The sequence below is a fragment of the Lissotriton helveticus genome, chromosome 3_1 (genome assembly GCF_964261635.1).
Source record: "Lissotriton helveticus chromosome 3_1, aLisHel1.1, whole genome shotgun sequence".
Taxonomy (NCBI): Eukaryota; Metazoa; Chordata; class Amphibia; order Caudata; family Salamandridae; genus Lissotriton; species Lissotriton helveticus.
Window position 1 is genome coordinate 956539965 of NC_136061.1, and position 13905 is coordinate 956553869.

General features: G+C 45.8%; 1 protein-coding gene across 4 annotated transcripts in view; it reads right to left on the reverse strand.

Annotated features, from left to right (window-relative positions):
* MLPH (melanophilin) overlaps nt 1-13905 on the reverse strand; it is a 391857-nt gene that overhangs the window by 78725 nt on the left and 299227 nt on the right. For all 4 annotated transcript variants that reach the window (XM_078681363.1, XM_078681362.1, XM_078681364.1 and 1 more), the window contains 3 exons: nt 9287-9442; nt 5996-6088; nt 4943-5050 (listed from right to left, as the gene is read on the reverse strand). In XM_078681363.1, coding sequence (XP_078537489.1) covers nt 4943-5050; nt 5996-6088; nt 9287-9442 — 357 coding nt within the window. The remainder of the gene's footprint in view (nt 1-4942; nt 5051-5995; nt 6089-9286; nt 9443-13905) is intronic.

Below are 13905 nucleotides of genomic sequence, written 5' to 3' on the forward strand. Positions count from 1 at the left end.
AGAACGGCTGTGGTTTGTGAACAGCATTTTGTATTATGTGAGTAGTACTACTGTAGTACTACTTTAAATTCTATAATATGCAATTTGTGAATAGGCCATAAAGAGGATTCAGGGTCACAAAGTGATTGTCACACATAAAGGAAGGACAGATCAGCAAATGTGGAGATAGCGAAGTCTATTCTAACATTGCTGCTTACATCTCATATCTTCCTTCTCACTTATCTGACCACTCTGCAGTCTGGCTGGAACTGGAGGGCATAGACCCTGTTCTTTCTAGATCGTGGTCTTTTGATCGCTCATTACTCTTGGAAGATGAGGAGATTTCATCTTTGATAATGGAGACAGAGTGGTTTATGAAAACCAACATAGGTTCGGCCTCAATGGGGTGTGTATGGGATGCTTATAAGGCCTTTCTAAGGGGTCAAATTACCAGCAGAGCTGCATATAGGAAAAAAACATATAGAGAGGAGGTCGCCACTATTGAGGCCGAAATTGAAAGGTTGCAATCTGAAGTAGAATAATCCATTTGCACCTCTGTCGAAACACCTCACGAGTTACAAAACAAACTGACAAGACTAAAAGGGCAGTTGGAAACGGTGTTAAATACACGTTTACTTCGTAGATGGGAGGCAAGCAAAATCTCTCATTTTGAGTACGGCGAAGGTGCAGGTAGGCTCTTCGCATGGAAAGTTAAGACTGACCAAGTTCAAAATAATATGGGGTCAACTACTCAAGGTAACTTAACGTTTGCATCTGATGAAGATTTCAGGAGGGTCTTCCATGCGTTTTTCCAAGATATCTACACAGAGGACAAGTGTATTGACCCTTCTTGTATTGAGGCTTGGCTGAACAAGGTCTCGTTGCCTTCTTTAACTATAGAACAACAGGGCCACCTCGATCAAGTGATCACACAGGAAGAGGTTAATGCAGCCATTGTAAACTGCAAAAAGGGGAAGGCAGCAGGTCCTGACGGCCTCCCTCAGAAATTTATAGAGTCTTGGGTAAGGAAATAGTTCCTACTTTGACTTTCCTCTTTAATCAGATACTCCAGGAGGGGGTACCCCCTCCAGCTTTGTGGGATAATGCTTCTATAACCCTGATGATTTTAAAACCTGGCAAAGTTGCATCCAGTTGTGGGTCTTTTAGGCCAATATCTATTCTCAATGCCGACTATAAAATCTTTATACCTCTGTTATGGCCAAAAGACTAGGGCTGGTTGTAGGCGGTATCTTGCATCAGGACCAGATGGGCTTTGTTGAGGGTCGACAGCTCTCTGACTTGACGTATGACTTGATCGGCGCTATCGACATTGCTTCTACCGAATCTCTCCCTTTGGCTGTGTTGACTCTCGACGCTACTAAGGCCTTCGACAGGGTTCATTGGTCATACCTGTCGGGGGTCTTAGGTAAGTTTATTATCAGGGAAAAATGTTGTTGAGCTGTGAGGTTGTTATATCAGAACCCCTCCTCAAGTCTTTTGGTGAATGGAACTCTTTCAGATCCCTTTAAAATCACAAGAGGTACGCGTCAGGGCTGCCCCCTCTCCCCTCTTATATTCGAACCTTTTGCCCAACTGCTTAGGGAGGACCTTAACATCAAGCCCTTCAGGTACGGGGAGTGGGAGAGGAAGGTAGCCCTGTATGCAGACGACATTTTGATTTTTCTCTTCTGAATTGCATACAGCGCTTCCCTTGGTTGTCAAACTAGCCCAGGACTTTGGAGCGGTCTCTGGGTATGAGATTAACACTTCAAAACAGAAATTATGGCCTGGATTATGGGGGAGGTCCAGTTAGGGCAGCAGCTTAGCTCTAAAATGAGGTACCTTGGAATCAGCATCCTTCAGGATGTCTCCAAAATAGTGGAAACTAATCTTTCAGATGTGGCGAAGGAGTGTCGGAAACTTATGGTCCTTATTACCCTTGTCTGTCTTGGAAAGGGTAAACTTAGTAAAAATGTCAAATCTGCCTAGAATTACGTTTCTTTTTAATACTATTCCCCTTCATTTAGAGGCTGCCTCTTTACTTAAGTTGCAGAGCAACATTAACTCATTTATTTGGGCTTACCATATGCCTAGGATCGCCTGGAAAAAACTAAGGCGGCGAAGAGAAAAGGGAGGCTTAGCCGCTTCGGATCTTCAGTTGTATGCATGGGCTTTTCAACTCTCCCATTCTCGTATGTTACTGAAAATGCCTACTAACAGTGGGCGGGCTGCATGTTCCAGGCCATGCTTAGAGGGGCCTCGCTACCATATGAGGGCTTTTTGTTTAAATTTGGTGATCCCAATTTCTTTTTTTAAATTAAGCTAAAGGTTTTACAGGGGCTAGCTAAAACATAGGCTAAGGTGAGAAGCTTGGTAGCGCTAGGATACTTTTCCAGCATGGCTCCTTTGTGGGATACACCGGGGGGCCCGTGCTTAAAGATAGATTGGTTTTACCCTTGAGAGAAGCTGGTGTGGAGGTGTGGGGAGATCTGTTTGTGGAAGGGACCCTTGTCTCGTGGGATTCTTTTAGGGATAGGGTTGGTTCTGGTCTCTCTAGGTTTAAATACTTGCAGATGGCCAGCTGGGCCCGGTCGCAGACAGCCACCCAGAGCAAATACCCAGTTGGAGGGGGTAACCATCTAGAGTTCCAACTTGTTAACAAAGCCCCTGGAAGGAAGGACGTCTCTTTCTGGTACAACGCAATATTGGAAAAGGCAGATGGTGGATTTCAACTGGCTAATAAGCTTTGGGGCAGCTCCCTTTTGGGCCACAACAGTGAACTCCTGTAAGACATTGTGGGAGGAAGTCAAACCAGCATGGCTCCGAAGGAATCATCTTTTCACTCTGCACAGGGCTTATTACTCACCTCAGAGACTTTCAAAATGTTCAAAGGGCCCCCCTGTGCCCTGTATGAGGTGCGGGACAATAGCTGCTTCCGACATTCATATGTCTTTTAATTGTCCAGTCCTGTCCTCTTTTTGGGGTTCCATAGGAAAATCATTGACAACATATTTAGGTTGTCCCATTACAATCAATCTTTCGTTGGTTATATTCGGCTTGTTGGAGGGTGTGACAGGCTCCGCCAAACAACTTCTCTTTTATGCTATCCTGATGGCCAGAAGAGAAATCTGCAAAACAATGGAAGGATTCTTCATCTCCCTCTTTTTTGGATTGGCAGGCATCGGTATTACAGGTTTCCAGATTGGACCTATGAGATCAGGCAATCAAAATAAGCAAGCCTTTTGGAATCTTTTGAAATAGGGGTAGTATGGAGACAATAGACAGGGGTTTATTTATTTATTTATTTATTCTTTCCTCTGTCCTATGATCATACAGCCCTGCTACTTTGTAGATACATCCGGAGATACCAGGTTGCGTCCGGATATGGCTGTGTTGGCCAAGTCCGGTAAGGCAGCTCCCCATAGGTCTCCATATAAGCCTTTGAGTATCCGTTAACACTGGTAGACGAGGGTCGTAACCTCCAGATGCCTACATATCCAGTATGCTGAGGCAGTGTGTGGATATCTCTAGGGTAGATTGGAGCTAGTTGGGTGGAGAATGAGGACAAAAAAAAGAGAAAACAAAACAAAACAAAAAAAACCATTGCTGCTTACTTGATAGTCTGCACAAATGTATGTGGGATCAATGTGCAGAGAGAATGTTTTCTTTAATCAGGCCTAGAGTATCTATTGCCCTGAGCTGGGAAGGTTTAGTAGTAGTGGGAATGTGAGATAATCAGGTTTTGTGTACCATGTATATCTGCCCAGTGGATATTTATTAATGTGCCATCACCACATTACAAAATACAGTAATATTGCATTAGCGCATGGAAAAACAAGAGGAAACGCAGCATCTCTTGAGTGTGAAATGTTACTTTCACATTGGTGCAGAGGATCTGGTTTCTGCACGGCACTATAAATGATATCGTCAGTAGACTATTTTGTTAATTAAACTGATAGGGAGATGGGCAATTTTGAAGACCTACAAGCACACACACACATATGTGTACACAAGTATATACATGCATACGGTCATGCACATGTGTCCACACATACAGACACACACATGCTTGCTAGGCACATTTTATGTTTCTTTAACATGGATGAAAATACTTTGTGCAATGGTGAACAGCTTTTCAAAAACCGAAAGGGGTTGAGAAACTGCCACATCCATCACATACCTCAGTGACAGGGATAGCACATATTAGAATGAGAAATCCATTTGGGACTTCATACAGTTTACTTCTAATTGCATGCTGGGCCAGAAAACCGAGAGCTCCATGAATGGGTTAATTGTTTATGTATCAAGGACTCTTCGATAAGTCCTGTAGATTTTATTTTTTTCAGAGGTTTTCCTTTTATACGGCTCTTTGTATGAAAAATGTTCATATTACTCATAACGTGCCGTGCCTACAGGTAAAAAGGATGACTTCATGATAAGACAGTATCACTAAAAGGATACTAGGGGTTGTGGGGAGTGAGAATGAGTCAATTGGTTGATATGTGACTTGAATCTACTCGAGAGCTACCATGGTTCCAGAGGCAGCATTAAGTGAAGGCACCCCTCATTCTTCGCCTGTGGCCTCTCAAATCCTCCCACACAAGCATTATGGGAAATCAATGCCCCATCTGGAACATGCAACAGGTGCAGTTACTCTGATGCTCATAGAGATGGGGTCTCACTGAACCCAAATTATGGCTGTCTCTTACTACCCAACTAAGGAGCAGAGGGGAGATATTCTTTACTAGCATCAGCGCCTCGGCTCTCCTACGCCAGCCCCACAGATACCTTAAATAACAGGTGCTGTGCTTTGCATAGCAAAATCATTGAGCCGAAAGATCATCCAACAGAGTCCTAAGGGCTAACAGTTTTATCTAAGAGCTCGCCCTTCAGTAGTTGAAAATGAGGATGCTGCAGTTAGGACATGTGACTAGTTGTCTCTAGGGTGGTCTCGTATACTTGCCTTGACCTCTTCGGTTGAAGGCAGGTTAGGAATTTCCAGAGGTTCGTGCTGCCTTGATCCTGGGGATGGAACAGCATTTGCGCTAGAAGGGCTGGAAGGGCTTGATGTCTAGTGAAAGATAGAGAAAAACAAAAACAGGTCGAACAATGGTGCAATGAAGGTTGGGTGTCCTCCCAGCAGCAGAGAGATGTGGAAAAATGAGATCCTGAAGGCAAAGCTAGAACTGCTTGTGCCTTGTCCAAGTAAATCCAAGCCTTCTGACTTGTAAATCATGAGCAGTGGAAATAATAGAAGACTTTGTAGTTGGCAAATGAAATTCTGAATCTACAGAGGGAAGCATATATGAGAAAAAGCTATAGTAATGCTGGCCTACCCTGGGTCCCAGTAGCTATTGCAATAAATCTCTTAGATCCAATGTTGGCCAATGCTTGGTACACAGCCGCTCTTTAAGAACTCAGAGACATTGTCTTAAGTCAATTTCTTCTGCATCATCAAATTCTACAGTAACTCTGAGAATTCTGCATTAACTATAATGAATACATTATCTCCTTCACTAAGAACTTGCAAGAACTCAAGGAACATAAGCCTGAGTGCACTTCTAGGTATATTCTATTGTAAAGATGACCCACAAAAACCTTCAGAATCTGGAGTTTAATATTAAGGAAATCCCTGCCTCTTGCACATGCGCCCTGCAGAACCTCAACTATCCTGTGTTTAACTCAATGGAAACGACTGCTCGCTGCGTCGAGGTATGGCAGAAGTGGTCAGAAATGTTGTCTGATGTTTTCTCCTGCAAGGGGTCCTTGTAGAAGCTTTGAGAAATGTATCATTGAAGGGAACCATCTCCTGCAGGGAGTGCCGACAATTGCTACTCTAGGACTGCTTATTTATGGGTTGAGATCACTTAGATGGTTACCTAGAGATGGTTACCTAGAGAGCTACCTTACATCTCCTGCACTCTGATACCTGACCAGCGACTTCAGTAAGAAGCGCAGCAGAAGAGCATGGAAGACACCACACCCACAAGGTCGGACAATCGTTGGAAGTATTTACGTGACTGGTGGACCGCCTCTTGGGTTTGTCTGTAGGTGAGACAGTCATGCCAGCTGCACTCAAAGCCGCAATCCGAGACTCAATGTCGGAAACCTGAAAGACAAAAACAAATGAAGGCAACAGTGTTCATGGAGAGCACAGCAAAGAAAAGCACTGGTATGGTGATGACAAGACAGACAAGGCTTACTGTAATTATTCACAAAAGAGTACAACCCTGGTGCATGATCGCTAGCGATATCAGAGGGTGTTGAAGAAAGCGATTATTGATTCTGAGAACAGCCTGCAAAGTGTGAACTTTTTCCCTATAAAAATCCCTAAGGGTTTCTGGCATATGTACCTCAAGGCCTCAAGGTGCCGTCCAATGTGCGCTAGGGGCAATTGACCACTGATGACAGATTGGGCAATATCTGGCCACTGCTTCTGATTACCATGGGTATGGGCTGGCCCTGCTGGGTCTATATTGATTTCTAGTGTGTATGTCTTGAAATTATCAAGAGAATTGAATGATATCATGCTGTCCGCTGCCTAGCTCTGACTGTAGCATGCCTTTGGGTGACCATGATAGATGTACAAGGTGACTGCTCTTCTTTTGATAAGCTAATAGCCAGGTTCCTGTTACAATCAACCTGAGTATTGTCTTTCTGAATTTTTATTTACATATATATTAAAATTGTTGTTTTTCTTAAAATTTATTTTGAGTTTTTAGATCTCATAAAAACTCACATTCACTGTCCTAGTCTCATAATCATATTTGCAGAGTTCTCTTTCTTTATAAGTATCTACACACATTACTATTGAGCCTCTACATTCGTACAATATTTTTGAGTTTGCTCAATGTAAAACATACATATCAAGATTCATTTTCTTCCTGTTGCTGTAAACATTTATATCGAGTTTCCCCTTCTAATAAACAATATTAATAGTTTCTAAATTCTTACTATCCATCATATAAAAAGTTTTTTTCTTAAAATATATTAGTCGGATTTCTTGTCTTTACGCTTACTTTTTCTATAAATGCAAATATAAACTTCCAAATATTGTAAACTTATTGGAGCTGATTCACAAAGGTATTTGAGTATGTAAAGTTGTATACTTGTGGTACTACTTCACATAACCTTAAATGCCATTGTAAACTGCCCCAAGCATTTACAATGGGAATACAATGGAATATTCAGGGAATATTCATGTACAATTAATATGAATAGATATGAATACAAAGGTTTGGGCCCCCTTTGCACTTTTACTAATAGAGAGTTGGACATTTTGAAACCAATGCAAACATGCATTTATGAGCAAGTGAAATAGTACTCCTGTCTAACTACTTCACATAGTCATAAATAACTCTGTGAAACAGCCCCTACGTTTTCTGCTCCTACAACATATTGTTTACTGTTGCTATACAACTATGGACTGTTTACTGCGCTATACACTTCTATGAAGCTTCTTATTCTTATGAAAGTTAATACTAATTCTCAATAACATATATTTCTTATTTTATATCGATTTTCATGTTCGTCTGCATGTTAATCTCGAGTTTTCTAATTCACATAGACATGTCTATTGAGTTTCCTTTATTTGTAAACATTTATATCAGGTTTATGGTTCTTAAAGACATTATCATGGTTTTAACAAGACAAACTCTTTAGGGTCTCCGAGGAGTGAGGAAATGGGTGCTGTTGCAACAAGCTCAATGAAATATGTATTTTTAGTGAAAGTATGTATGCTGCTCAAAATACATTTCGGTGCTATCACGGGTAACTTTTCCCTATAAGGGTACACCTCACACAGAAAGGTAAAAGATACTGGCAGGATGAAAGGCTGCCGTCGGCAAAAATTACTCAAAAGTTTAAGTTCAGTGACATCCTGAAATGTCACTATTTTATCATTATGCAAAAATCCGAAATTACACAAGATTGCATCGCCAAATTAATACATTTCCTACAGGCCTACTGTATGGCCAATACTGCCAGCATTCAGATTTGGAGCAAGCAATGAGTCTATTTCCTTCAAGCCAGGGAGGCGAGGGGGCATAAACCAGGTTTCCTTTGGTGACAGTGTCCTGTCCTAGGTCCAGTGGACACCTTCATGTGACGGTGTTTAAAGATAATTGCTACTCACTAAGCCATTGTTGGTGATTCTTACACCTATTCATTAACAATTAAATAAAGAGATAGTGTATGAAATAAAACTGGACGCATACAACCAGGGGCGGCTCCTCAATTTGAGGGGAGGAGCGTTGCCCCACAAGCCCCAGAGCTGAAAAATAAAATGGCAAGATTTATTACAATTTTATATTTTAGCAACCCGTCCCCAACGAAGGGGGTCATTACGATGGTGGCGATACCACCACCAACAGGCTGTCAGTCTCACCGCCATGAGGACCCCCTTCACCGCCCGCCACATTCGTTTGGTGGGCGGTGTGTTGGCGGTCGGAAACACCGACTGCCATGCATCCAAATGGCTGCTTGAGCCTGCCGGTGCGATGGAGGGCCTTGCAATCCCTGCATTGGTGGCAGTGCATAGCACCTAGGGTGCCACCCTACATGTCCCTGCACCGTGTCGCAGGCACCGCAGGGATATGTGTGGTGACCCCTTTTTGTCTTGCGGCGTGTGCTGCAGCCAGCAGCACACGCCGCAATGCAAAAAATAGGTAATGCGACTGCCTCGTGGCTGTCGCATTGTAATTCCTACTGTGGGACTGCCGCCTTGTAGGCGGATGGTCCCAAATAGGAAACAATGGCGAATGGATTGAAGTCCGTCTGCCATTGTAATCAGGCCCTAATTGTCAGGACAAGATGAGGCCAGTGCTGCCGAGTGGCAGCAGCATGGATATGTGCGCTTTAAATTGTGTACGTCTCTTTGGCCGGCTGTCTTGGGTCAGCCAGCCGGACATGCACATTTCAAAGTTCTCTAACCTAGCTGTCTTAGACAGCTGGGTTAAAGAAAGTGCAGGTCTCCAGTGCTCTTGTGAGCGCTCAGTGAGGCTGCTCTATCCAATCCTGGTGCTGCTCCCATGCTGTGAGAGCAGTGCCAGGATTGGGTAGTGTAGTTTCCAGAGCTTCCAGAAGACACCCAAGGGGGGAGGAAGTTGCGCTGCAAGAAAGGAAGGTCAGTTTATTTTATTTATTATTTTTGTTGTTGTTATGCCCCACAGCCCCCACCCTCGGTACATTCCAGCCCCCCCTGCATACAACACACTTCCATATGTGAGCAGTGATTACCACACCTGTCCGACATGCTCCTTCAGCAACAGCGCATGATTGTACAACAGGGCTATCCACCAGACCGTACCTCGCTCTCTGTCTGCTGTACCATGGCAGCAGATGACGCAATCCCAATTTCCAGCTCTGAAAGCTCGGAGTCAGTGGTGCCGCTCTGCTGCGCCTTCTCCTCCAGGCTTTGGAGCCTTCTTTCCAGGCCATATGTCTTGCTGGCGGTCATGTACACCTAGAAACAAGGCCACAACGGGATTTAGCAATGGGCCCACAACTGGACACAGTAGGGGCTGTATCATTGGATATTTTGGAGCAATAACCCCATCCGAAGTTGATTTAAAGGATAGTAGCTAGGATGGCGCGGAAAACAACCTTTAAAACGCAACCATTACATCGCACTACACTTACAATGCAGTCATTACATCGCAACATCCTTTACATAGCATGTCACTACAACGCAGGCATTACAACGCATACCATTACAAAGCATGCCAATACATCGCATGCCACTACATCGCATGCCACTACAACGCAGGCATTACAACGCTTACCATTACAACGCATACCGTTACAATGCATAGTACCCCTACACTATCCAACACTTACCCTACTGATGCACACCCTGGAGTTAGAATAGTAATTTCTACCCTTCACTATCCAACACTTACCCTACTGTTGCACCCCCTGGAGTTAGAATAGTAATTTTTACCCCTATACTATCCAATACTTACCTTAAATGCAATGTAATGGTATGCGTTGTAATGGTAAGCGTTGCAAAGTTAGTATGCGATGTAATGGAATGTGTTGTAAAGGTAGTTTCTAAAAATGCAATGTAGTGTCATGCGATGTAATGAAATGCGTTGTAAAGGATGTTGCGATGTAAAAACTGCGTAGTAAAGGCATGCGTTGTAAATGTATGCATTGTAATATCATACATTCAGATGGCACACCTACCATAGTAGCTAGGATGGCACACGTACCATAGTAGCTAGGATGACACACCTACCACAGTAGCTAGGATGGCGCACCTACCACAGTAGCTAGGATGGCACTCCTACCACACTAGCTAGGATGGCGCACCTACCATAGTAGCTAGGATGGCGCACCTACCATAGTAGCTAGGATGACACACCTACCACACTAGCTAGAATGGCGCACCTACCACACTAGCTAGGATGGGGCACCTAACATGGCAGCTAGGATGGTGCACCTACCATAGCAGCTAGGATGGCGCATCTACCATAGTAGCTAGGATGGTGCACCTACCACACTAGCTAGGATGGCGCACCTACCATAGTAGCTAGGATGGCACACGTACTACACTAGCTAGGACGGCGCACCTACCATAGTAGCTAGGATGGCGCACCTACCACAGTAGCTAGGATGGCGCACCTACCACACTAGCTAGGATGACGCACCTACCACACTAGCTAGGATGGCGCACCTACCATAGTAGCTAGGATGGCACACCCACCATAGTAGCTAGGATGGTGCACCTACCATAGTAGCTAGGATGGCGCACCTACCACACTAGTTAGGATGGCGCACCTACCACACTAGCTAGGATGGCGCACCTACCACACTAGCTAGGATGGCGCACCTACCAAACTAGCTAGGATGGTGCATCTACCATAGTAGCTAGGATGGCACACCTACCATGGTAGCTAGGATGGCGCACCTACCATAGTAGCTAGGATGGCGCACCTACAATAGTAGCTAGGATGGTGCACCTACCACACTAGCGAGGATGGTGCACCTACCATAGTAGCTAGGATGGTGCACCTACCATAATAGCTAGGAGGGCGCACCTACCACACTAGCTAGGATGGCGCACCTACCATAGTAGCTAGGATGGCACACCTACCACACTAGCTAGGATGGCACACTTACCATAGTAGCTAGGATGGCGCACCTACCACACTAGCTAGGATGGCGCACCTAGCATAGTAGCTAGGATGGGGCACCTACCACACTAGCTAGGATGGCGCACCTACCATAGTAGCTAGGATGGCGCACCTACCACACTAGCTAGGATGGCGCACCTACCATAGTAGCTAGGATGGCACACCTACCATAGTAGCTAGGATGGCACACCTACCACACTAGCTAGGATGGCGCACCTACCACACTAGCTAGGATGGCACACCTACCATAGTAGCTAGGATGGCACACCTACCATAGTAGCTAGGATGGCGCACCTACCATAGTAACTAGGATGGTGCATCTACCATAGTAGCTAGGATGGCGCACCTACCATAGTAGCTAGGATGGCGCACCTACCACACTAGCTAGGTTGGTGCACCTACCATAGTAGCTAGGATGGCACACCTACCACACTAGCTAGGATGGCGCACCTACCACACTAGCTAGGATGGCACACCTACCATAGTAGCTAGGATGGCACACCTACCATAGTAGCTAGGATGGCGCACCTACCATAGTAACTAGGATGGTGCATCTACCATAGTAGCTAGGATGGCGCACCTACCATAGTAGCTAGGATGGCACACCTACCATAGTAGCTAGGATGGCGCACCTACCATAGTAACTAGGATGGTGCATCTACCATAGTAGCTAGGATGGCGCACCTACCATAGTAGCTAGGATGGCACAACTACCACACTAGCTAGGATGGCACACTTACCATAGTAGCTAGGATGGCGCACCTACCACACTAGCTAGGATGGCGCACCTAGCATAGTAGCTAGGATGGGGCACCTATCACACTAGCTAGGATGGCGCACCTACCATAGTAGCTAGGATGGCGCACCTACCACACTAGCTAGGATGGCGCACCTACCATAGTAGCTAGGATGGCACACCTACCATAGTAGCTAGGATGGCACACCTACCACACTAGCTAGGATGGCGCACCTACCACACTAGCTAGGATGGCACACCTACCATAGTAGCTAGGATGGCACACCTACCATAGTAGCTAGGATGGCGCACCTACCATAGTAACTAGGATGGTGCATCTACCATAGTAGCTAGGATGGCGCACCTACCATAGTAGCTAGGATGGCGCACCTACCACACTAGCTAGGTTGGTGCACCTACCATAGTAGCTAGGATGGCACACCTACCACACTAGCTAGGATGGCGCACCTACCACACTAGCTAGGATGGCACACCTACCATAGTAGCTAGGATGGCACACCTACCATAGTAGCTAGGATGGCGCACCTACCATAGTAACTAGGATGGTGCATCTACCATAGTAGCTAGGATGGCGCACCTACCATAGTAGCTAGGATGGCACAACTACCACACTAGCTAGGATGGCACACTTACCATAGTAGCTAGGATGGCGCACCTACCACACTAGCTAGGATGGCGCACCTAGCATAGTAGCTAGGATGGGGCACCTACCACACTAGCTAGGATGGCGCACCTACCATAGTAGCTAGGATGGCGCACCTACCACACTAGCTAGGATGGCGCACCTACCATAGTAGCTAGGATGGCACACCTACCATAGTAGCTAGGATGGCACACCTACCACACTAGCTAGGATGGCGCACCTACCACACTAGCTAGGATGGCACACCTACCATAGTAGCTAGGATGGCACACCTACCATAGTAGCTAGGATGGCGCACCTACCATAGTAACTAGGATGGTGCATCTACCATAGTAGCTAGGATGGCGCACCTACCATAGTAGCTAGGATGGCGCACCTACCACACTAGCTAGGTTGGTGCACCTACCATAGTAGCTAGGATGGCACACCTACCACACTAGCTAGGATGGCGCACCTACCACACTAGCTAGGATGGCACACCTACCATAGTAGCTAGGATGGCACACCTACCATAGTAGCTAGGATGGCGCACCTACCATAGTAACTAGGATGGTGCATCTACCATAGTAGCTAGGATGGCGCACCTACCATAGTAGCTAGGATGGCGCACCTACCACACTAGCTAGGTTGGTGCACCTACCATAGTAGCTAGGATGGCACACCTACCATAGTAGCTAGGATGGCGCACCTACCATAGTAGCTAGGATGGCGCACCTACCACACTAGCTAGGATGGCGCACCTACCATAGTAGCTAGGATGGCGCACCTACCACACTAGCTAGGTTGGTGCACCTACCATAGTAGCTAGGATGGCACACCTACCACACTAGCTAGGATGGCGCACCTACCATAGTAGCTAGGATGGCACACTTACCATAGTAGCTAGGATGGCACACCTACCACACTAGCTAGGATGGCGCACCTAGCATAGTAGCTAGGATGGCACACCTACCACACTAGCTAGGATGGCGCACCTACCATAGTAGCTAGGATGGCACACCTACCATAGTAACTAGGATAGTGCATCTACCATAGTAGCTAGGATGGCGCACCTACCATAGTAGCTAGGATGGCGCACCTACCACACTAGCTAGGATGGCGCACCTACCATAGTAGCTAGGATGGCACACTTCCATAGTAGCTAGGATGGCACACCTACCACACTAGCTAGGATGGCGCACCTAGCATAGTAGCTAGGATGGCACACCTACCACACTAGCTAGGATGGCGCACCTACCATAGTAGCTAGGATGGCACACCTACCATAGTAGGTAGGATGGCGTACCTACCATAGTAACTAGGATGGTGCATCTACCATAGTAGCTAGGATGGCACACCTACCATAGTAGCTAGGATGGCACACCTACCACACTAGCTAGGATGGCGCGCCT